Source organism: Penicillium verhagenii (genome assembly GCF_028828195.1).
Source record: "Penicillium verhagenii strain IBT 33310 chromosome Unknown utg000008l_segment0_segment0, whole genome shotgun sequence".
In the NCBI taxonomy this organism is placed as follows: Eukaryota; Fungi; Ascomycota; class Eurotiomycetes; order Eurotiales; family Aspergillaceae; genus Penicillium; species Penicillium verhagenii.
Window position 1 is genome coordinate 1,700,993 of NW_026643172.1, and position 23,366 is coordinate 1,724,358.

Genomic DNA, 23,366 nt, shown 5'->3' on the forward strand with positions numbered 1-23,366 from the left:
CTTCCCATGCGCAACGAAAATTACTGCTTGAGACAACTGAGAGTATATATTCTCCAGATGTCTCCAGGTTTGGACCAGTCTAAGGGAGATGGACTTACCTAGCACCTGCACCAAATCCGATATAAAAGAAAAATTTGCCCACATCCTGATCCCTTCCTCCTTTTTCTTCTTCCAACTCTTTCCAGTTCATCTATCCGGCAAAGTGATCACTACTACGACAATTTGCCCTACGTTCGCTTTCAAGCATCCCACCTAAATTTATTTTCCAGTCATCTTCACCCTCAACCTCCGCCATGCCCATCTCGTGGGACCAAGGAGCCGATGCCCGGGTATGTAACTGGCCAACCCATTCAAATGACCTAACATTTCAAAACCATCTAAGTCACTGCTTCATTAGCTCACCGTGGCTTTGGCCAGCACCGGATCGCCTGATCTGAATGCTGTGGCTAAAATGATGGGAGAAGGTAAGCGCCGATCCCAAATTGTCACTTCTCTGCGTTAACACTTTCATAGGAGTCACTGTGTCGGCAATCAAACATCGCTTGGTTCGGATCCGACAGGGAGCCGGAATCACACCTACTGGCGTTTCTAAGAAGAACAACAAGACCAATGGTGCCAATAACCGTGTTGCAAAGACCTCTTCTACGAAGAACTCCGCTCCCATTAGGCGCAAGAGCCGTGCACCCAAGTCCAGCACGACTGCCGATCCTATTCACGCTGGTAAGGGATTAGATACTTCAGCTTCTACCGATGTCTCCTCCTCCATTCCTGCTGGGTTTCCGGACGAAAAGCCCGACACAGAGCTCAAGTGCGAAGATGAGGAGATTGGTGGTTCCGAGAAAGAAGACGTCCAAGAAGAGGAACAAGAAGGATTTGACTACGATGACTATGTTTAACAGGTTCGATTGATGACGGTTGCCCCCTCCCCATATTTCTCGTTTGTCGGTGTGCTTTCTTGATGTTTTTACACATGTGCAGCCTCACTCTCACTACTCCCGCATTTTTTGATCTTTTGATTTGATTTTAATGCTCTGTCAAATGTACGAGGAGATGAGATTTCTTTTTTGTTTTGTGGTGCTGGGGGGGGGGATTGGCGTGTCTTGACTTTATATGCACTGGCTGAATTAGCGCAGAGTATAGTGCTTCAAATCCCGATCAAGACACATTTTCTTTTATACCTTGCGGTGTAGTGCACTCGAGAGCTTTTTCGAACATCAGGCCTGGGAGCAAGTGGATAGAGCGAATGATTATAAAAATGTCGATTGTTGTCGTTCCTTTCAAACATTCGAAGGCTGCGTTGGAATTCTACCCAGAATTTCGAGGCCCCCATTCTCGAGTGCATGTGACACGACTCTTTACGCTTCCAGAAAAGCCCGCGCTTCCTAATCCTCTGCGAAATCTGACGAGCCAGAAAGCATTATCTACATGGGTTTCTCTTAGGTAAATGGATAACTTCAATCGTGACACGACTGTAAATTCGACCAGCCAAGCCTCGCATCATCCTCAACAACTACTACTTGGAGGGATTACGAGAATCAGGAAATTCTTGTCTTGAGTTGTCATTGATTTTGATAAGAGATTATGGAAACTGGAAACTCAAGACTCATGCTTCGCGCATGACGTTCACAAATCCCGAGGAAATCCTATTCCTCCTTCGCACGTGCGGTAAACCCCTGTTCCTCCTTCGGTATCAGATACCGTGCCAGTCCGAACGTATTTGGCAGAGCCTAAAAAATGCACCTCGTCCCAAATGTTCTTCTTAGCTCACTTGACATGGTCGGAATTTTATTCGTTGTAGAACTCTTCTTCTGAGATCCACTTCTTGGGAACCCAGGTCCCATCCTGGAACATTTTTTCAGCACGCTCCGCGGCGCGCTTCTCGAGTTCTTCGGCACGCTGACTGGCAAGCTTCGAGGCACTTCGGCCAGTAAGAGGGGGCTCCCCTGCCTCAGCGCGAGCAAGAGCGTCAGCCTTGAACTTGCGTTCACACTCCTTGAACTCGCGATCATTCTTGTTCCGAACATTGATCTTCTTGGCCATGTCTGCGCCTTCGGTCTTGACCTTGTGGAGGTGGTCGCGGAGAGATCGGTATGAAGGAGGCGTCTCTTCAATAGCTTCGTTGCATTTGATGTCAGTTCAAGACTTTCAGGGCATTGACATTAATCTGCAGTCATGGAGGAGAACTTACGCCAATGCTTGAGGATGTCATCCACCTCGACCTTGTTGGTCTTCAGGACAGTGGAGAACAGCTATAGTGGTGTCAACATTAGAAAGATCTGGAATGTTTCTTTGGTGATTCTTTCCAACTCGATTACAAGGGGCAATGAGGATAGTAGGTCTCGAGGGGAGATAGGGAGTTCTTACCACGCGATCGAGATCGGGATTCCAGCGATAATATTTCTTGGGCGAGTCTGCACGTGCAGAGGAGGAGGAGGCCATGGTGATGATTTTCTTAATGGTCTTGATGGAGATTGCTTCGGTTTGATGGAATTTCAAAAAGAGGAATGGATTGAAGGATGAGAAAGAAGGAAGTTCGGGATGAGATGGGGAGAAAAGGATTTGGGGTCAAGTGAGGGAATTGGTTGACACCGCTCATCAGGCCGTCGACGCCGAGCACCAGGCCGTCGACGCCGAGCACCAGGCGGTCGACGCCGAGCATCAGGCCGTCGAGGCAGTCAATCCAAGGCCGTCAACGAAGCTTATACTAATATCAAAGATTCCTCTATTGTTGCACTAGCATTCACGCTTTTTGAACCTTTCCATGGCATCATTGATCTGAGCTTTAAGCACAAGCAGTGTGCTATCGATAAAACGCCGGTGTTCAGGGTCGTCATCTATTGTGGCGGTTATGTTTTGGATCTGGGTTTCAAACTCATCAAGCATTCTATTGGCCGACAAACAAAATTCATGCTTCATGGCCATTCTTTCGGTATTGAATTTTGCATTTCTGCGGCGGATAAGTGGAAGCCGCTGCTTAGGAAGTCCATCGGAATCAATAGCATCCATCTGGCTTGGCTCCGGAGTGTTTGATTTAGTTCTGGCTTCCAGGGAACCCCGACGGAAAGGCCCAATGCCCAGATAAGACTGGGGAGATATATCAGTGAGTGCATGTAGATTAGGTGACAGAGGACCTGTGGGTGCTGTTGATTCTGGTTCTGGCACTGCACCAGAAGAAGTAGACGCTGTATGCTTTCCTAGACAGGGTTGGGTATTTTCAGTCTCCCATATTGTCATACATCGTCGGCATGACTGCCAGGAGTAAATGCGGTTGCATTTTAAAGAGAAAATATCTGACATGTCCATCCAGAAACGCTTTGTTTTTAATGCAAAGCTGCCCTCACTGTTGTTCTTCTGACAAATGTCAATTAAGATGGATTTTTCTTCAGTGGTAAGTGGTTTACCTCGACGGGGAGGTAAGTGTCCGTCACCTGGTCGGTTCAAAAATTTCGTTGTAGACATGGTGTAGTAAGGAAGATTTGTCTTAGGTAAGATAAATAGAACTATAGAAGGCCGATGGGATTTTGAAAATAACGGAATATGAAGCTTTTTAATGATGAAAGGAGAAGAGATACAAGCGATACAAACGATCCAAACGGTTCAAACGGTTCAAACGCGGAAAGTTGGAACACGAAACGCGTTCCTAATCGGGACTAGCTCCATCGTTCACCAACTGGTCAGTTGATGTACTTATTCCAGTCCGTTACATCTTCAATGAACAAAGATTAACCACCAGCTGTTAATTGCATTCCTGAGTTCTCATACAGTCCTTGATACATTCTTTTGCTACCTGCTTATTATATATGAATATTTCAATCTTACTACGCTGTTTCAATCTTATGCATCATTTTAAGCGTACGTACTTGCCACCTGCAACACCAAAGGCTAGCGCACTAAATATTATTAGATAAATACACAGCCAGGGAGGAAGAAAAATTGCCCAAGTGCAAGATTTGAACAACATGGCTTCAATATGTACCAAACCAGAGCCTGGATAGATACATTGCAGGACATTTGAAATGCTTCCCCTCTTTTTCTGATCTAAATGTCTGTAATATGTATGGATTGAATTTCATCCATGCGAATCTTCCGCTCAGGAAGACCATCCTTGGATGGGCTACAAGAGGTTACTAGAGTCACAAGCTGGGCGACCTCGGAAACTCACTCAATGCCTGTATAACCTTGGAATCCTACCTTAGTGGGTAGGCACCTATGCAGGAGCTTGCGAGAAGAAATCGAACCCATAGATGTACACAACATTTGAATCACCTAGGTTTTTTTCTACTTTTACCCTAGATGAAAAATCGAATACGACAGCCTAGGTAACGGCGATGACATTGCCTAATAGATACATGGAATGCCTACCTAAGACTTCTGGAACCTTCGAACCGATCTGACCGAACATGGTCATTTAGCACCCACGCTTCCTCGAGAAGCGGTCTCTGCTCGTCGCGCCATTGGAAAACCGGAAATAAGTGATGCATGTGTCTTAAGATATAATAGTACTTAAATTATAGAAGTACTTTCAAGCTGGCGATCTGTTTGGTGAAAGAATGAGAAGAAAGAAGTTAGACCATGCTGAATAGATACTGTCTTGAGACAACTTACTACTTCGACGAGGAGTGAATAGGATGGAGCTCACAGCTCACCCTGAACATAGAGGTTCATAGCGGCAAGAACCTGCTTAGCGGGGATCTCTTCATCGTCAAACTTCTTGACAGGAGACTCCACAAGGGCATCCTCATTGCCGTGGTCCTCACCAACAGGCTCGTTGGCGAGAACTTTCTCTTCGTCCAGAGAAGATAGCTCGCTGCCGTCAGAAGACAGGTCGATAGCGTCAGAGGACCGGTTGACTTTACCAGAGGAGACCTCCTTGGTCTTCTTGGTAACACGGGTCTTGCCAGTCGACTTGGCGACTTTGGTGGCCTTGGTAGGCGAAACCTAGAGAAATATCAGTCGAGTTACAAAGTGACGAGTATGTGAGTTGCATGTGTATGTAATACCTTGGTGCGAATCATGAAGCCCTCAACGTTCAGGCCATAAGTCTTGCGCAACTTGTGAAAAGTGTTGCTTGCAGATCGAACGTTAGTGTATCCCTGCAGAGTGGCAAAGACATTGAGATCGATCTGAATTGAAGCAAAGTCTTATCAGTCAAAAGTTCATCAAAAGTACTCGACCGGCGTGATGATTCTACCTTTTTCTCCTCCTTGTCGAACGACTTCAGGATGTTGACCAAGATCTTATTGTCCACTGCATCGGGGGCATCGCGAGAAGACTTAGTGACAGCCTTCACAGGGGTAGCATGCTTGCCTGGAGACTTGGGAGTCTTGGTAGGCGAAGGCATTTTAGAAAAAAAAAGGCGATGAAATGGTTTGATAGAGTATGAAGAAAACTTAGAGAAAGATTGTCACGACGAAGTGTTTTGGAGAAGAGAGGGTGTGAGAGAGAAAGGATTGAAGTAATCGAAGCAGGAACTGCTTCTTTTATAGCCAAAATTGACTAGCACGCATGGGAACAATATGGTATTGATCTATGCTAGTAGAAGTGAGGTATACCAGCAGAAGATCATGCATTTTTTAGAATGAATGTGCCCGTTTTTGGGGTGATGGGCAGATGTTGATTTTTCTCACATAGTGCAATCGTTATTCATACCCAGCAATGGAAACATCATGCGCGTATTATCCCATTGTAAGTATTATTCTTCGAAGTGAAGTATCGTGTAAGAGGGTATATACTGGAATACTACGGATGCACCCGATTTTTGGATGGATGCGTTGGTTTAACTTCCTTTACTTACACTACCCACTATACATTCATTTATTTCCCCTTCTAGTAAGTAATGTACGTCAACTTGCTTGTTTCCCTCAAGTGCTGATTGTATACACTCCGTCCCCCCTGCTTCTACAAGCTAGTAAGTGCGCGGATTGAACTCATCCATAGCTAATATATTTTATTGCCCCAAAAACTGTCTTCGATAAAAAAAATGACATCCAGTCCCTTTCTAATAGTCAGAATTCAGATATAAAATATTAGAATACATTGTTCTGTCAAACTTTCTTGCCAAATTTTGGATCCTGCATGTGAAGATTCCTGAATAGTCGTAGTTCCCTGCTGATTATTCCAGCTCGTAGTATGTTCCCTTTTGAATAGGAACATGCGGCTCTGTCTTGACACCAATCAACTTGATATCTTCCTCGATCTTAACAGGGAAACTTGGCTCAATCTGGGCATCCACCAACTTGATACCCTCTTCAATTTTAATCGAAAAATTTTGCTCGGTCTCAAGATCAATGAAGTTGGTGTCATTTTCAATCTTCACCTGTGCCATTTCGGGCTGAGCTGCAGCGATAGATGTCTCCCAGGTCATGTTTTCGTTATGGTTGATATTTGGTAGATTGGTTGTGAGCTCTTGCATGGCGAAATCCTGCGACATGGAAAAGGGAGGATAGAATGATGGTGGAGTTGACGAGGACATGGTGAACCCCGGGGGCATGCTCGATGACATGGAGTACGAGTTTCCATGATACATATCATGCTGCATGAACGGGTGGATTGGGGGCGGATAGTTTGCATCACCGCTTGGAAAAACTTGTGACCACGGGTAAATTTCACTCATGTCAGTAAAGGGCTGGGCATTGAAACTTCTGTCATCACCCTGTTCGCATTTGATGGGGTAGTTGTAGGGAAACGAGTCCATCGTCTGCATTGGTGTCGGTCCAGGAACGGGATTTGCAAACATCAAGAGTTTAGCATCTGCCTTTTCATTCGCGACCTTTTTTGCGTTCTTCTTTCTACCAGCACGTTGAGCCCCAGTTGTTCCTTCCATTTGGTTGCGAAAACGCGAGAATCGCATGCGAGCAGCATGACCATTCGAGATCTCAATATCGGCAGCCACACGGTTCCAGTCAATCTGTTGAATTTGCATGTAAGATAAAAATTCCACATAATTGCACGTAGGTAATAGACACCCTTTCACTCACAGACTTGAGATCGAGCTGTTTAAGCATAGCATACAAAAATTTGGGTGTTGGCCCGTCAATGTCCAAGACTTTCGATCGTTGAACCATGACCAATGATGTCTAGGTTAATTGATGTAGCTTCAGTCTGGAAGTCAGTTTTCCAAAATTTAGCAAGCACTTGAGTGAAATCTTGACGATCAAGCAGCTGCACTGAGCCGAGAGCCCTAGTAATGAGATATTGAAATGTTCCAAGGTTGATTCCAAAAATCTGAGGGGATTTTGAAACGAAGGGATTTAGGTGAACAGTTGTGAACGTCGGCTCAATATATAGCCAGATTTTGGATCCATAGAGGATTCAAAGTTCCAGATGTCCACATGCGAGAATTCCAGCTAAACATTGAACCAACCTTGGAACTAGATCAATTGATAGAACTGGTAACTATTGGGTAGTAGCAAACCTTGCCTTACATGCGAGACGGAAGGTCTAAACTCTTTAAAACCCTGCCCAGGTGGAGGCTCTAAGGAATCTTTGACCTTATCAATTTTATTCAATCCATTCAAATATTAATTGTTGCGGGGATATCTCCATGGTTACAATGAAGGTTTTGAGAGCCTTCTTTTGAACGATTGTTCTAACATCCATGGATTCAGTATTGTAAAGAAATCGCCATCTTTCAAAAATGTGGAATTGATGGATGAACATACTAGTACTATCTTCCAACTTGAGTACCAGTAAGTAGAACTACTATCACAAGTACCTGCCTACAATAGATCAATTGATAGCTCAGTATCTCAAGCCTTACGAAGTCCAGCCTTGATTTGAATGCTAGAGGTTCCAATGCTAAATTGTATTCGCGATGCCTATCTGAATACTACCTACAAATCATAATATTATACATGTAAATATGGTGCCTATATATTCTAAAGCCTGTGGACACCTTCCAAGGATTCCAAACTTGATAGATCATTGATTTTTTGTCGAGAAACATATACGGATCATAGAGAATGCAATAAAGTGACTGCTAGGGGGTTTTCTTTTGCAAGAGAATCCCAAGGTTAATGCTAACAAAAATGTGAGACTACATGTACTACATGGTTGTAGTAGACGCAAACAGATTTTTCAGGCTGCATACGCGCATATGAGTGTTTATAACACTTGCACTCCAGCAATGATGCCCATGCTGGAAACAATTTAATGTTTAGACTCATCTAAAGGCTTTATTACGTAGAACGGTATACCTACTACATGGTTCTGCTACAAGCCTACAAATGGCCATCATTAAAGAGTAAAAACGCGAAGTAAGCAGCTGCACATTCATTAGTATAATATTGTTTGAGTACATCCGTTTGAGCCCCTTTGTGCCAAATCTTGAAAATAAAATCAAAATTTAATCTATACTAGTAGTAATAGCCATAGGCTCATAGTAACTAACTGTTCATTGCTACTAGTCAACATTGAAGACTTAGTTACAACTTACTAGTAGTTGGTTACTAGTTTAGTTGATACTGGGGTGAGTCGGTGACTAATCTACCCCGCACTTAACCCAATTGGGCTTCAACTTTCAAGGTTGCTTGAAGTTGCTTCCCACGGTGATAGGCTACGCCGACGGGGCTTCTTTAACTATTCAATAAAGCACTAGGGTGATTGTCAGTCAGTGCATAGATATCAATTCATGTCTTTGGTCGCAGTGGGTGCATGCTATGTTGATACCATCCTGAGGTACGTCTAGCTCTTCCACATGTGCGTCATGCAGTACAGCAATGTTGAGGCGAGCATTGGACAATGGAAACCCATGAGTCATATGCTCATTGAAATTCAGCACATCGCGTTACCCGGGAGAAGATGAAAAGCTACGAGCATCAAAAATTGTCCGTCGACGGGGTGGGAATTGCCCAAACAGTCTGGAGGTGTTGCAGCAATTGACAGCCATCTTTGAGCAAGAGCTGGCCTTGAACCTTGTAACGGTCCTGCCAGCCAAGTCATCGGTAGCCTCACAACAAATTATATCAGCTCTTGAGCCTCGTGTTCAGCTCAGCCATTGTATCCACCGAGACCAGTTTCAAGAGCCTGCATCGTGCTATATTATCAAAAGTCAGTCGACTGGCAGTAGGACCATCGTGAATCACTGTGAGCTTCCCGATATGACAGTTGAAGAATTCGTTGGAATCGCTGAGAAGTTGGGTCCTCAAGCAACTTGGTTTCATTTCGAGGTATGTTTTTGATATTCTTAGTGAACTGCATGCTTATGTTCCTTTAGGGTCGTATACCCAAAGTCACTCTCGGGTGTATTCAACACCTCCGACGAGACTTTCCATCTGCTCGCATTAGCGTCGAGTTGGAGAAGCCTGGCCGAGAAGGCCTCCACGAACTTGCAGATCATGCCGATGTGGTTTTTTACTCAAAGACATGGGCACAAGTCAGTCAAGTCTAATGAATCTCACAGTCGTTTGGAACAAAATAGGTACTGATCTATTGCATTCGTAGAATCTCGGATATACATCAGCGGAGGAATGTTTACGAAACCAAGCAGCGAGGACACAAAACGCGTGGGAAAACCGATTCGCAACTCTCTTAGTCACAAAGCTAATTTTTCAATACGCAGCCTCTTACTTTGCTGCACTTGGGGGCAGGATGGTGCCGATGCCCTCGACCTTAAAACAGGAGAATTCGTTCATGTGGACGCCTTTACCCCTGCCGATTTCCATGTTATAGAGTGAGTTGGTTCAAGTGCCATCTACTAGTACGCGATGTACACTCCAAATGTACACTCCAGGGCTGACATTGATTTACTTTAAAGTCCAGTTGGTGCTGGTGATACGTTCAATGCAGGTATGTTGTATGCCTTGAATTGCAAGGAGAAAGAATGGGATCTTTCTGAAAAGGTGAGATTTGCCAATCGACTTGCCGGCATAAAGGTGGCGCAGGAAGGGTTTTCAGGACTAGGCCAAGCAATGGGGTCTTATGATCCAAGATAAAAAAAAATCCAAATCTCATATTAATAGTATCTTTGATCAACATTTGTCGTCCATGTGGAGATGGCAGAAAAAACCTACCAAACAAAAAAGATCCTCTTGCCAAGATAGAATATCTCCACGTGACCAGGAAAAATGATGGGCGGTGTGCAATAAAAATATTCTGCCACTAAGTTTTCTCCGAAAGAAAGCTTTCAGCGTTTGATTTTATCGCACCCTACAAAACACAATCACCATGGCAGCAGTTTACAAGGCAGTGAGCAAGAAGAAGGCCCGTCAATCCATTGAGGATGACTCCGATAATGAAATGGAGGCTGGTCTGGAGGAGCTTCTGAACGACGCCGACGATACCACCGACAGTGAAGAGGAAGATGAACAGGAGGATGAAGACCGCATCATCGCGGCCAAGAAGATGCTTGCCCAGGGCTTCATGCCCAAGACTCGAGTTCTCATTCTGACATCTCGTGGTGTCACACATCGGTAAGAATTTAAGAACACCTGCACTACCTTTTGAAGATCATTTTACTGACCGGCGCAATTTTACTCAAACTCCAGTCACCGACACATGATGGCTGATCTTTGCGCACTCCTCCCCCACACCCACAAAGAAACCAAGCTCGACACCAAGAAGAAGACTGCCGGCTATAACCTTTTGCTCAACTCGCTCGCTGATCTCCACTCCTGCAACATGATTTTCTTCCTTGAGGCTCGCAAAAACGGCCAAGATCTGTACCTCTGGCTTGCGCGTCCCCCTAACGGTCCCACCATTAAGTTCCACCTGAACAACTTGCACACCATGGCCGAGCTTGGCGCAGGTTTCGCGGGCAACTGCTTGAAGGGTGGTAGAGGAATTGTGGTCTTCGACCGATCATTTGATGAGCAAGGTCCCGATATGGGCGTTGCGGGGACTGAGTACCGGGGACTCGTTCGTGAGATGCTTCGCGGTGTCTTCTGTGTTCCCAAGCGTGGCGTCAAGGGCATGAAGCCCTTCGTTGACCGCGTCATCGGTATCTTCGGTGTTGACGGCAAGATCTGGATCCGTGTCTACGAGATCCGTGAGTCTGAGGGTGGTGCCAAGAAGGAGGGCGAAGCTACTGCCAAGCCTATCCCCAAGGGTGGAGATGGCATGCCCGAGGTGTCTTTGGTCGAGATTGGTCCCCGATTTGTCCTGACTCCCATTGTTATTTTAGAAGGTAGCTTCGGTGGCCCCGTGATTTACGAGAACAAGGAGTATGTCAGCCCCAACCAAGTCCGTCGTGAGATTCGCATGGGCAAGGCTGGTAAGTACACCTCACGTCGGGACGTGCAAACCGATCGCGTGGCCAAGCGGACGGATCTTGGTCTTACCGACAACTCCTCGCAGAAGCCACACGCTCTGGATTCGAGGAAGCTTTTCAAATAAGGGTCTGTGTGGGGTTTCAGCGTTCATTCATTTGATCCACTCTAGAGATTTTTTTCGACTACATGTATATTTGATGGCGACGATATCATGGTCTGCTATCTATGGCGTCAAGGCAAAGTCTTGTATTGGTTAATTTTCATTCAAAAAGTATCTTGCATGTTTTATACCTCATCGGGTTTCTTAAATTGTAGGGCAACTTAGGATTCTGTAGGTCTCAAGATTTGTATTTGGAGCATGTTTTTTTTTTTTTTTTTTTTGGAGGCCATCGGGCTAGAATGGTCTAGTATGAGACCATGACCGCCACTTCCTTATCATAGACGCCTAATTTCTCATATTGTGGAGCTGTAAGTGGGCCCGAGGTCGCGGCACTCTATCTGGACTAAACACATTTTCACCTCACGAAGAGACGCCGAATCCAGAACGTTACGTACGGGCTCATAAAAGAAACCCTTTTCATGTGTTAAATCAATATACTGATGCTGCTTCATACAAACCCAGATAGCCAGTGACGCCCAACCAAGACCATTGCACAGATGCACCTGGGGAATCCAGAAGAATACTTAGGTCCGGTGGAAAAGAAATCAATTTCGTAAAGGGGAGCCACGCAGAAAAAAAAAAAAAAAAAGAACAAGCAACAGGGTAGGGAAGGAAATAAAACAAAGGTCTGACTATATCCGGGCTACGATTCCCATCTTCCCCATGCGCTCTCTACCAGATCCTGCCTGTTTATCGTTCCCCAAAATTACAGACCTCATCGCGGATCAAACCGTTCCAATATCACAGCGTAAAAGAAGAGTCGTTGCGTTCGGGAGTATTCTCACGAATTGTTTAGCAGCAGCCCTGCTTCTGCTCTTGGTCCTGCTGAGTGACCTCGATCACGGGGCGACCACCAGGGAGCCCAGCCGAGGAACCTTCGCCCTGGTCGAGGGCCTTGCTAGACACGATACGGTAGATTTCTAGAAAGAGAGAGAGAGGCTAGTTAGCTCTGTAGGTGGGGGGGGGGGCTTTGGGCATCGAATGAGAGACGCACCTGTGAGGATGTTCTGGAAAGCAAGCTCGACGTTGCTGGCATCAAGGGCGGAGGTTTCGATGAAAGAAAGGTTGTTCTCGCCTGTAGGTGGTCAGCATGTGTATTGACATTTGTGTTCAAGGTGCCAGAGGAGGTGTAAGAAATGGTAGACGTACTGGCAAATTGCTTGGCCTCCTCGGTAGGGACCGCACGCAAGTGCCTCAAATCGCTCTTGTTACCAACGAGCATAATAACAATATTGGAATCAGCGTGGTCGCGGAGCTCCTTCAACCAACGGGTGACATTGTCGTAGGTCTGGTGCTTGCTGATATCGTAGACGAGGAGGGCACCGACAGCGCCGCGGTAGTAGGCAGAAGTAATGGCACGGTATCGCTCCTGACCGGCAGTATCCCAGATCTGTGCCTTGATGGTCTTCGAGTCCACCTGGATCGAGCGAGTCGCAAACTCCACACCGATTGTTGACTTGGAATCCAAGTTGAACTCGTTGCGGGTGAAACGACTCAACAGGTTGGATTTACCGACACCGGAATCTCCGATCAACACCACTGTGTGTTACCGTCAGTTATGTTCTTGTGCTGGAAGGCCGTTGGCAGACACGATGTGGGGGGCTTTGCGCAGTACTGCCGGGTAGGCAGCTGCACGAGGCGACGTTACCTTTGAAGAGAAACTGGGGCCACAATCAGCGACAGAAGCAATAACACAGGGTCACAGGTACTTACATCATATTCGTCGTTGGCCATCTTGCAGGAGAAGGAAGGAAAAAGGGAAAAAGGGGTGAATTACAGAAGAGAAAAAAAAAAGCGGGAAGATGTAGTAAGTGAAGGCCGATAGGGAGAGAGTTGATGTCTGTAGGTGGGTGTCTCCTTAACAGCCAGGTCACGTGGGTGTTGTTTTGCCGCTCGGCAACTTCTAATGGTCTCTCGATTTTGACCGTTGAAAAAAGACTTACATACTATATTTGCTTTAACACAAGGAATTGGTAGGCCAGATACGGGCAGGGAGCTTTACCTGCTCCTAAAATGCCCAATTTTCTCTATATAGAATGCGTTCAGTGCTTCTGAACACCCGTCTACCTTGGAAACGGTCTTGCCGTTGTCGATGACCTTAAACCGCCAATCGAAACAAGCGTTGCGCCGAAGCGTGCATTTTTCTTATTTTAGCCGATTTCCAATTGTCGTTTAAACTACTCATCGTGGAAATCTAATCCGTCTTTCACCCTCTCCCTAAACGCAGGCAAGATGGAGGTCAGCAGCAGCGACGACGACAAGCCGCTTATGCGGTCACGTTCATCAGCTTCGCGTAAGTACAATGAACGAGAGCCACCAGAGCCAGTTCCAGACTCCCCGACAGAGTCTGGCGCAGATTCAGGCTCAGGTTCAGACGAGGAGTTTGATGTAGAAGCCATCCTGGACGAGAGACGCATCATGGGTATTACAAAATATCTGGTCAAATGGGATGGATATGATCTGATGAACGCCACGTGGGAGCCTGCTACATCCTTTAACTCCGAAGAGACATTGATGGAATGGGCGAGAAAGAAACCCCTCATTGAAGCGGAAAGAGAGCGCCGTTTCGACGTGAAGAGATGGGAGAAAGACCAAGAGATTGTCAGGGCCGAATTCGAATCATCGGGAAAAGACTTGATTGGTGACAATGCCACCCTCAACACCGACTTCGACTCATATTTTCTCCCGTTGCCAGTTACAGCAACATTTTCACCCCCACATCCCACCAGAGCAAGTCGCTTATCCGTGGCATCGGACCGCTCATCTCTGTTCGTTCGTCAAGACACCGTACCCCCGGAGAAACAACCGACGCCACCAAGGGCACAAAAGAAAGATCCTCCCAATCCCCAACCTCAATCTGGTACTCCTCAGAAATTAGGTGTTCCACGCGCCTCGTCTCGTGCAATCAGAGCACCAGTGGCAATGGGATCGACCGAAACCCCTGCGAATGATAAAGTCTCCCAACAGCAAGCACCGAAAAGGCAAGCACCTAAGAAAGCGCCTCAGAAAGTGCCAAAGCAAACAGCTCAGAGGACACAGCTCCCAAGATCCGCCGGTATCTCGGGACAGTCATCTCCCACAACACTACCTCCCAAAGCTTCTCTCTTTGGCTCTGGCCAAAGAACTCAGCCAAGCTCTAAACGATTTAGTGGTAATTCGCGTTGGGCTCCAGAAAAGGTGCCAGATATCAGTCAACTGGAACTCATGAAGCCATCTGATTTTCCCAGCCGACTGAATCACGGATACATTCAGCCTGCTGCATCGTTAACAAACAGACTTGGCGCTGAAATTCAACCGTCTGGAAAAGAGTCTTCCAACCCGGAAACACCAGGGAATTCTTCTACCGATATGGCTCCTCCCCCAAGAGCTCAGCTTGCAGAAAATACAGTTTCAACGGCGCGGTCCCCGCCTACTATGCCAAGGGCTGACAGGGAAGCACTCCGAATGCAACCTCCAATGAGAGATTATCCGCAATCGATCGACTCTACCGCACGTCCCGTGTCACCAGAAGGGGCAAATCGTCGAAGATCGTCTGAGGCTAGCCGTCAGAGGCCAACAGAATCTAACAGCCGCCGGCGATCTCCAGATGTTTACAGCCGGAGGCAATCTCCAGGTTCATATAACCATCGAGGCTCTTTCCTCACTGATGGCGACAGTTATAGACCCGGAAATTCTCATCATGGTGATTTCTACAGGCCTTCGAGTCCACGCCAAACACAAGATTCGAATAGACCCTCGCGATCATCAGATGCCGCACCCCCATTGTCGCCCATTACTCATCGCTCAGGCTTACAACCCACCTCCACGTTTGGTCAGACCAATTTAGATATTGCCAGCCGGAATTCAAATTTCGAAGGGCTCCAAAGTCAGCCGATATCTCCAGTGACTGTATCAAGGCCTTCTAGTCAACCTATCCCGCGGGAAGAGAAAGAACAGATCGCGCGGATGCCTGTAGGAGAACCAGGGCCTCGTGCAACGTTCATCAAGGGGGGTTTATTTTTCAACCCGGGGGAGTTATTGGTGCATGTTTACCTCGGCCCTGAGAGGAGCTATATTGGCCCGGTGAGGGTTTGTGGTCATCTCAGGTCCGCTAAGGATGATCTTTTGCAAAATAAGGGGAAAGGAAGCACGCTTGAAATGTGGTTTCGGGAGCTTTGTACAATCGACGAATGGGGAGACCTGACCCGCGAGGTGAGTTAGACTTTGAAAGCAACGTCATTGGCTTTTCTAACACGCGCTTACATAGAATCTCTCAAATCGTTCATGGTGTAATGCTTGGATGGAAGGATTTGAAGGGTCGAACGAAAAACTGTTTTACATGGCCGAGTCTCTTAGAAAGACGAATATGGCGGCAATCTATCGCCCGTCAAATCCCGATGCATTGAGCTGGCTTGCGTACTACCCTTCGTCAGAATTTAACCGTCTCACACGGTCTCCCGAAATGTTTAAACTCCCAGACGGTGTGCCAATCTGCCTGGCCGTCAGGGGTCCCTTGCCGGACATCTCAACCAGGGAACTGAGAAATACCATTGACAATCCCAATCGCCAACTTGGTAACGAAATCTCTAGACTGGACACATCAGCCATACACCCTTCCCGTCGATGGCAGGTTGAACCTTCAGTCAAGGCAGATGCAAGGGTACCAGACGAAACCCTCCATGAGGATGGAGTGGAAACAGACCCTTTGACTGATAATGAAGGCCCAGGGGTGTTAAACAGCCCTCCAAAAGTCCAAGAACCGGTTGTTGCATCGGAAAATACAAGGGCTCTCGGGATCGCTCAAATGCTCCAGTTCTTTCAAATGACGATCAAAATGACGATAAAAGATCTCGGCACTCTTCCCAACGGCGGTATTGCAGACATGTTTTATCTCCATTTTCCTCTGGAGGATGATGAGGCCTGCGATGAATTGAAGCTCATGGAGCTTTGGCTGAGCGCGCATCAAGTCAAGTGCTGGACAAGCCGCGACCCAAGGAACTGGGAAAAATTCCATTCCAACTGCAAACGCGGTGTGATAATTGTATGTGACAAATAGCATTCCGTCTGAAAGTTATGGCGAAGTAGCTGACTATAGTGCCGACAGTTCCATGAATCATTCAATCGATACGAGACCTTACGGCCGAAGATTCGTTCGTTCCAATGGAAGCCGCATTTCAACTTCTGGAGTATCCGTCTTCAAAGGCCTCTGGATATACCAGATCTCCAACACTGTCACGAAGGTTCTCACATCCAAAGTCTGTTTCCTTCTAGTACTGCGATGCTCCTCACTGAGGACGTGTTGCTGGATATGAAACGAGCGGCCATGATCATTTGCTGGTTCTATCACAGGAGATTGTTAGCAGACCGAGAAGGTTCTAAACCATCCAAATTGGTGCTTTGGCCTAATGTGTTGACACAACTTGACAAAAGATTAGATGATCCCCACCGAAACAAAGATGATGATCCTTGGTAAGCTTTGAATTTGCCCATGTCGCCTTTATTTTTGACACTGACACCGCTACTTAGCATCTTGAGTATCATTGCTTGTATCAGATCGGCGAACTCCATAGATCCCGATCATCCTGAATTCGAACCGAGCATCCTTTCGATCCAGGATATCGATTGCCCCAACAATAATGTAATATGTCTTCCTGTGCCAGGATACGGCCACCGCACCGGCACCGAACACCCAGACATCCCTAAGGGCCTCACGCAAGAGGAACGAAACGCGGATCATCTCGTCGAGGCCTTTGCCGGATGGACACACTTGCATGCTGCGCGCTTCCGAAAGACGGCCGTCGTTACTTTTTTGAAGAAAGATACCTTGTTAAGCCATTGGTCAGACTGGGGGCATGTGGCTGTGCTGGACTTCCGAGGTTTTTGCAGAGCATACAGCACCGACGAATCCGTCCTTTTTGACAGGCTTCAAAATGGCCCCCCTCAAGCTGACCATTCTCCAAACACCCCCCGTGACCCTCCGACACCGCGAGAGTCACAGGATCCCCGTGTATCTCGCCGAGATAACGCACCTGCGAATCCCTCACTGTCTCGGGTTTTTAATACTCAAACAGGTCGCGTGGAACCCTACCAATAAACATCTACCGGGATGAAGTGTTCCAATTGTGGTATTCTATCGTCGTTCTTTGTTGTTTTTACAATGTTGCGCTTTGCCATACATGATATCCTATCTGCATTGCTGGACTACAATGAGTCCATTTCAAATGTCGATAATCCCATAATATGCAACGAGTCAAAACAAATATCTACCATTTCTAGACTACTGCTTTTGTCTCCCTTAGATGTTTGATTTAGACAGAGTGGGTGATTTTTCAATTTCGAAGGTAATTTGATGTAGAAAAAGGACGAAGTATCATCTTCAATCGATAATGTCCATAGACCCCAAGGCCGAATGAAGAACACATAATAGACAAGCAAAAGCACCGGGTATTTCATGATCGCCAAACCAGGAGTGCAAAAGGTAGAAATGAAAACAAAGTCGAAAGCAATTACCCAACCGCCCGTTTGCGATATTCCCTAAAGTTTGCCGGATGCTCGCCAGAATCGTTCGGCGAACCATTCTTCTTGTTTTTTTCTTTCTTATCCGGCCTGGTCTTCTCCTCCCACTTGCTTTCTTCCGCTGATATCAAAGCATGGAACCGACCACCCTGGCCACGGGCAAGATATTCAGGTTTTTTCTCACGATTGGCAACGGCCTCAGTGACGAGGACAAATTTCACGCTTGATCCTGGGCCTTCGAACATTGCGTCACTGAGAATTGTCTCCATCTCTGTTCGCAGTGCACGAGCCCCTGTTCCCATTTTAAACGCATTTGATGCGATTGTGTGCAAAGCCGGGGTAGTGAAGCGCAGTTCAATTCCGGAGAGGAAGAATAGGGTCGTGTATTGGACTAGCAAGGAGTTTCGGGGCTCCGTGAGGATACGTAGAAGCAAGGGCTGAGTTAGTGTTGAGAGGGCTGCGGTGACCGGAATTCGGCCAATCAACTCCGGGATGAAGCCGTAGGATTGCATATCTGCTGGGGTTAAAAGATCCAGTGCGTTGAAATATGTGGGTTCGTTGCTTGATGCGGGGGATGCAGACGTAAAGAAAGGGAGGTGTTTTTTGTACAATGCTTCTTCTTCTGAGCCGGGGAGAATGGCAAGAGGTTCTGTGGAAGAAGTGTCCGAAGGACCAGCTCCATCATGAGAACGAACGGGCTGCCCGAAGCCCATCGATCCATGGGAAATTCGATCCATGACCAGTTTGTGAAGACCAACGAAAGCGCCGGAGAAAATGAAAAGGATGTTGTCTGTGCGGACATTGTAGACCTCACCCTTGGTGGGTGGAGCTCCGCTATGTGGCTGGAATGGAGTATTTCCTAGAGGGCTGTTGGATGGGTATGAGTTTGGAGGGCTGGTTGTGCGAGGATTCTTCTCCGGTTTGGCCTGGACTTGCACCGTAGTGCCTTCAATAATCTTTAGCAGTGCCTGCTGCACTCCTTCGCCACCGACATCCTTCCCATGGCTAACTTTGGCGGCCGCAATTTTATCCACTTCATCAAGGACAATTATCCCACGTTCCGCCTGCTCCACATCATAGTTGGCTGCCGCGAGCAGTCGGTGCACGCAGGTTTCTGCATCTTCGCCTATATAACCAGCTTGTGTAAAGGGCGTACAATCAGAAATACTGAACGGTACTGATAGAACACGGGCGAGGGTTTTAGCCATTAGTGTCTTGCCCACGCCCGAAGGGCCCAAGAGCAAAATGTTGGACTTCTCCAGTTGAAGCGGGGATGTATCGACAAGCTCGGTCTGGTCTAGAGGCGTAGCCTGGCGAGATTTGGGTGTTGACGGCAAGCCAACTGCCCGTTGCTGGCCTGGGTATTCATCTAACCCGCGACGATGATTAGAAAGGGTTATAGTAGTGGGGTGGGACCCAGGCAACATGCCTTCCAAAGGATGACTCTCCAACGCTTCCTTGCGCTGACGCTTTGCTAAAAGCTCCTCGGCTTCCTCCTCTCGCCGTGCAATTTCCTGTACTCGTTGGTAATGATTGTAGACCGCTACACTCAATACTTTCTTTGCACGATCTTGCCCCACCACATATTGATCGAGATACTGCTTCAGAACTTTCGGTGTAATCCGCGGCGCGCCAAATGCTGGAGTTGAGCCAAGGGGTCCTGAAGTCGGGAGCCCAGGCTCATAGCTTCCAGTAAATGGTTGGTTTGTGAAATCAGTCCGGTTAAACTGAGAGGAGGTTGGAGAGTTACTTGAATCATTGGACAGTCGACGTGCGTGGCCGGCAGATAACACGAGCACCAATGGCCGACATCGGATAATGTCACGATGCCTCAGGGCAAGCGGAAGCCGACGTTGAATTGGCCGCCACAGCATCGCCTGAATACTCTAGTGACTGTAGATCTGAGATCGGGAAAATACAAGGATCAAATCGTGCTTGGCACTTGCAGTGAGGTTGTGAGTGTCCTTGAATCAGATAACCAATTGGGGGGAGCTTTCCCCGCAGGTGATCTTATCTGCTTAGTCATCGCGCTTTGCATCGGACCATGTTCGGAAGATCGGGAAAGCATAATTTTGAATGTTGGAATGATACTCTTTCCACCAACACTTTTCGATGAGACAATAATACAGCTTTTAATTCAGCATCATACACACTCTTGAGGGTTTGAAGACTGAGAGCGTCTAATTCAAGCACTTTCATTGTTTCAAAGTCACACCCGGGCGTTGATATGTTTTCTCTATCGTAACGTCCAGACGTAAGGTAAAAGTTAGAGGACTAGTACTAATTAGTAGCACACACACACATGCTAATAGACGTATGTACGTATATTAGCTGGCTACTAATTCCGAGGTTGTTTACACAGTATTATATCAAGGTTGTAATATTTGTCCCATCTATGAGTATTACTTGCATGTCACGGTGAGTGAGATCCATACATGTATACATGCATTAACCAAAGTCATATCTTTATAAGTTGTTTTGATTGATTGATAGACTATTATCTCCGAAGATTGCTCAATGAAGAGTTCCTCGGGTGCCTGAGAGCGAGTTCATCAGGCATTGCAAAGTCCTTTCCATGTTTGGATCCAGAATAAAATCCCAGAAATCATATGATTCTTGCTGGGAATATCATCAGCGCAGAAGGACGGGACCTCCTAGCAGCAATCCGTGTTGCTGATTCATGCCTGTGCTTAGGCAGATGTCCAAGCCATGGCGTTGTTCAGTGTTTGCTGGAGTTCGTATCTAGTACGAGAAATGGGTATTGTCGAGTCGTGCAGAAAGGTTCTGGTGTTGTTGCAAATTCCTTCTTAATTGTTCGTCTTGAAAACCGGTTGTTGTTCCATCGTTTGAGAGATGAAATTTCGCAGCGCAGACCACCGATTGGCCGTAGGGTTGGCGGTTGTGTTATTCTCATCAGTACCAATTGGTACGGGGGTGGCCTGCAGACCTGACATCTGTGCCATGTTCTTCGCAAATCGGTCACGTTCAACCTTCTCAACCTTTTCACGACGTTTCAAAGCGCCAGGCTTGTGACGTAGGGTATTCTGTTTGATCACATTCACCTGGCTCGCGGCATCGTGAGACTCCTCCGCAGCTTCGGGTAAGGCATCTGCCAGAGATTCGAGGTTGGCGACCAACTTTTTGGAGGCACGACGCTTCTTGGGGGTCTTGGTGGCATTTTTGGCGATTTTGGACATGAGACCCGCGTGCTTGATCTGACGCTTGTCCTTTTTGCTTGTCCGGAAATCATCTCCAAAAGGAGTTGACCTCGGGGCGGTCTTTCCGATACTCTTCGTCTTCGCCATAATTTTATGGAGATGTCTGTGTGTGTCCGGGGATTGAAGGGACGAGAAAGATCCGGTTTGTGACGTGGAGCAAGAAGGAAATGTACACTTTTATCCCGCATGTGAGATCGGCATCGATTTTTTTTCGTTTTCCGCCGCCCCACTCTGACCGCCCGCACCCCCTTGTCCCTGGGGATTCAACCAACGACACTTCTGGTCTTTGAATAACAGATCCACTTGTTGACTAACTTCCACCGAAAAAACCAAAGGAACACACGAAAATGCAATCCCTGTGACGTGACCGTTGTCGCATGTCCCTCTTCACATCTGGTCTCTGAATCTTCCGCTCCACCTTTCGGGTAAATCCTCACAAGAGTTTTCTGGGGGCCTGTGACATCAGACCTTGTCTACTTGAACGAATACCCGGTTCAACTTGATCTAATTGGGTCCCGGTCAGCCTGTTCTGGATGCCCTCCCCAACCCGCTGTTATCGGATCTGCTTTCCTGCCCTGCGTACCACGCTCCTCTTGCCTCGGTCGCCTCCACCCACCCGGTTCCAGAGTCCTATCAAGCCTTCCCGGTTGCCCCCGTCCTCTTGTCCCGAATCCTTTTATAAACCATCACCTTTCGCCTCTTCTCCGTGCAGATCATATTCTTCGGCTTCTTTTTCCAACATGGGTTCTCTCACTCCTTATCAGCGCAAACACAAGGTGACCGTGGTGGGCTCCGGTAATTGGTAAGTTTGCCCCTCATTGGCTACTAGTCTCGCTGCAGGAACACCAAACTAACTTTGTTTTTTTTTCTTTCGTCATTGGTAGGGGTACCGCCATCGCTAAGATCGTCGCCGAAAATGCCGCTGCCAATCCCGATACCTTCGAGGAGAAGGTTGAGATGTGGGTGTTCGAGGAGAACGTTGAGATCGCAAAGGACTCACCACACTACGATGCTGCCAACCCCGGCCCTCAAAAACTCACCGAGGTGATCAACCGCACCCATGAGAACGTCAAGTACCTTGCAGGAATCCAGTTGCCGGCCAACCTCCACGCAAACCCCTCCCTTGAGGATGCCGTCAAGGACAGCACCCTCCTCGTCTTCAACCTCCCCCACCAGTTCATCCACAAGATCTGCGACTCAATTAAGGGCAAAATCCTTCCTTACGCTCGTGGTATTTCATGCATTAAGGGCGTTGACGTTACAGAGGATGGTGTCCACCTCTTCTCAGAGACCATTGGCAAGGTTCTCGGCATCTACTGTGGTGCCCTGTCTGGTGCCAATATCGCCAACGAGGTTGCTCAAGAGAAGTGGTCTGAGACTACTGTCGCCTATGACCCCCCACACATGGACTCCAAGGCTCCCACCCCACAGCTTTCACCCTCAGGCTCCCAAGTAAATCTGGTCGAGTTTGAGCACAAGGATGTCTCTGGCAAGATGTCCAGCGTCAAGTTGCAGGCACTGCCCTCAGACTACCCTCCCATCGATCACGCTGTCCTCAAGTTCCTTTTCCACCGCCCTTACTTCCACGTTCGCGTCGTAAATGACGTCGCTGGTGTGTCTGTCAGTGGCGCTTTGAAGAACATTGTTGCCATCGCTGCTGGTTGGGTTATCGGTATGGGCTGGGGTGACAACGCCAAGTCTGCTGTCATGCGCGTTGGCTTGAAGGAGATGGTTCGTTTCGGAGATCTGTTCTTTGGTGCTACCATTGATCAGCGCACCTTCACAGAGGAAAGTGCCGGTGTCGCCGACTTGATCACCAGTTCCAGCAGTGGTCGCAACTTCCGTTGTGCCAAGCTTAGCGTTGAGCGCAACCAGTCGATCGAGGAAGTTGAGAAGACAGAGCTTAACGGCCAAAGTCTTCAAGGTACATTGACCGCCATCGAGGTCAACAAGTTCCTGAAGAAGCAAGGCATGGAAGACGAGTTCCCTCTTTTCACTGCTGTCTTCCGTAAGTCTCCATTCTGACACCATGTCACTTTACAATTACTGACCTGAATCTTTTGTGTAGGAATTTTGGAAGGTAGCATGAAGGTCGCAGATATCCCTGCGTATATCGAGCGGTAAAAAATCCTCTTTTCGGCCTCTTTCTTTTAAGTGCTTGTCGTTAATTGCGGGAATTTGGTGTTTTAGCCCCCCGGTGTCCAGTTCTTCGAATACTACTCCTGGCGAGAATGGCGATGGCGATGGCGCTCGGTTTGCTGCCCGACTATGAGTTGGGAAAATAGG

At 47.4% G+C, this 23,366-nt stretch overlaps 11 protein-coding genes across 11 annotated transcripts; 6 read left to right on the forward strand and 5 right to left on the reverse strand.

The window, feature by feature from the left end:
• Window positions 1–293: 293 nt before the first annotated feature.
• Window positions 294–896, forward strand: N7466_008614 (uncharacterized protein; the record flags this gene model as incomplete). The annotated part of the gene is made up of 3 exons (XM_057168003.1): window positions 294–329; window positions 398–464; window positions 514–896. The coding sequence occupies 3 exons, from the start codon at window positions 294–296 to the stop codon at window positions 894–896; spliced, it is 486 nt and encodes a 161-aa protein (XP_057018634.1).
• Window positions 897–1,616: 720 nt separating this feature from the next.
• On the forward strand, window positions 1,617–2,255 carry N7466_008615 (uncharacterized protein; the record flags this gene model as incomplete). Its single annotated transcript, XM_057168004.1, has 3 exons — window positions 1,617–1,687; window positions 1,860–2,088; window positions 2,136–2,255. 3 exons carry the CDS (start codon window positions 1,617–1,619, stop codon window positions 2,253–2,255), a joined length of 420 nt encoding a protein of 139 aa, XP_057018635.1.
• Window positions 2,256–4,635: 2,380 nt separating this feature from the next.
• On the reverse strand, window positions 4,636–5,341 carry N7466_008616 (uncharacterized protein; the record flags this gene model as incomplete). Its single annotated transcript, XM_057168005.1, has 3 exons — window positions 4,636–4,938; window positions 5,001–5,123; window positions 5,192–5,341. The coding sequence occupies 3 exons, from the start codon at window positions 5,339–5,341 to the stop codon at window positions 4,636–4,638; spliced, it is 576 nt and encodes a 191-aa protein (XP_057018636.1).
• Window positions 5,342–6,112: 771 nt separating this feature from the next.
• Window positions 6,113–7,064, reverse strand: N7466_008617 (uncharacterized protein; the record flags this gene model as incomplete). The annotated part of the gene is made up of 2 exons (XM_057168006.1): window positions 6,113–6,907; window positions 6,978–7,064. 2 exons carry the CDS (start codon window positions 7,062–7,064, stop codon window positions 6,113–6,115), a joined length of 882 nt encoding a protein of 293 aa, XP_057018637.1.
• Window positions 7,065–8,629: 1,565 nt separating this feature from the next.
• Window positions 8,630–9,932, forward strand: N7466_008618 (ketohexokinase; the record flags this gene model as incomplete). The annotated part of the gene is made up of 6 exons (XM_057168007.1): window positions 8,630–8,676; window positions 8,777–9,167; window positions 9,215–9,373; window positions 9,442–9,503; window positions 9,560–9,670; window positions 9,755–9,932. 6 exons carry the CDS (start codon window positions 8,630–8,632, stop codon window positions 9,930–9,932), a joined length of 948 nt encoding a protein of 315 aa, XP_057018638.1.
• Window positions 9,933–10,164: 232 nt separating this feature from the next.
• On the forward strand, window positions 10,165–11,331 carry N7466_008619 (ribosome biogenesis protein BRX1; the record flags this gene model as incomplete). Its single annotated transcript, XM_057168008.1, has 2 exons — window positions 10,165–10,409; window positions 10,485–11,331. 2 exons carry the CDS (start codon window positions 10,165–10,167, stop codon window positions 11,329–11,331), a joined length of 1,092 nt encoding a protein of 363 aa, XP_057018639.1.
• Window positions 11,332–12,159: 828 nt separating this feature from the next.
• Window positions 12,160–13,101, reverse strand: N7466_008620 (Rab family GTPase; the record flags this gene model as incomplete). Its single annotated transcript, XM_057168009.1, has 5 exons — window positions 12,160–12,287; window positions 12,362–12,442; window positions 12,517–12,906; window positions 13,016–13,028; window positions 13,081–13,101. 5 exons carry the CDS (start codon window positions 13,099–13,101, stop codon window positions 12,160–12,162), a joined length of 633 nt encoding a protein of 210 aa, XP_057018640.1.
• Window positions 13,102–13,599: 498 nt separating this feature from the next.
• On the forward strand, window positions 13,600–17,440 carry N7466_008621 (uncharacterized protein; the record flags this gene model as incomplete). The annotated part of the gene is made up of 4 exons (XM_057168010.1): window positions 13,600–15,558; window positions 15,614–16,387; window positions 16,451–16,815; window positions 16,873–17,440. The coding sequence occupies 4 exons, from the start codon at window positions 13,600–13,602 to the stop codon at window positions 17,438–17,440; spliced, it is 3,666 nt and encodes a 1,221-aa protein (XP_057018641.1).
• A 412-nt stretch (window positions 17,441–17,852) lies between these two features.
• N7466_008622 (putative ATP-dependent Clp protease) lies at window positions 17,853–19,736 on the reverse strand (the record flags this gene model as incomplete). Its single annotated transcript, XM_057168011.1, has 1 exon — window positions 17,853–19,736. The coding sequence occupies one exon, from the start codon at window positions 19,734–19,736 to the stop codon at window positions 17,853–17,855; it is 1,884 nt and encodes a 627-aa protein (XP_057018642.1).
• Window positions 19,737–20,669: 933 nt separating this feature from the next.
• Window positions 20,670–21,167, reverse strand: N7466_008623 (FAM207/SLX9 family protein; the record flags this gene model as incomplete). The annotated part of the gene is made up of 1 exon (XM_057168012.1): window positions 20,670–21,167. One exon carries the CDS (start codon window positions 21,165–21,167, stop codon window positions 20,670–20,672), a length of 498 nt encoding a protein of 165 aa, XP_057018643.1.
• A 653-nt stretch (window positions 21,168–21,820) lies between these two features.
• N7466_008624 (glycerol-3-phosphate dehydrogenase family protein) lies at window positions 21,821–23,204 on the forward strand (the record flags this gene model as incomplete). The annotated part of the gene is made up of 3 exons (XM_057168013.1): window positions 21,821–21,882; window positions 21,965–23,088; window positions 23,149–23,204. 3 exons carry the CDS (start codon window positions 21,821–21,823, stop codon window positions 23,202–23,204), a joined length of 1,242 nt encoding a protein of 413 aa, XP_057018644.1.
• Window positions 23,205–23,366: the final 162 nt, after the last annotated feature.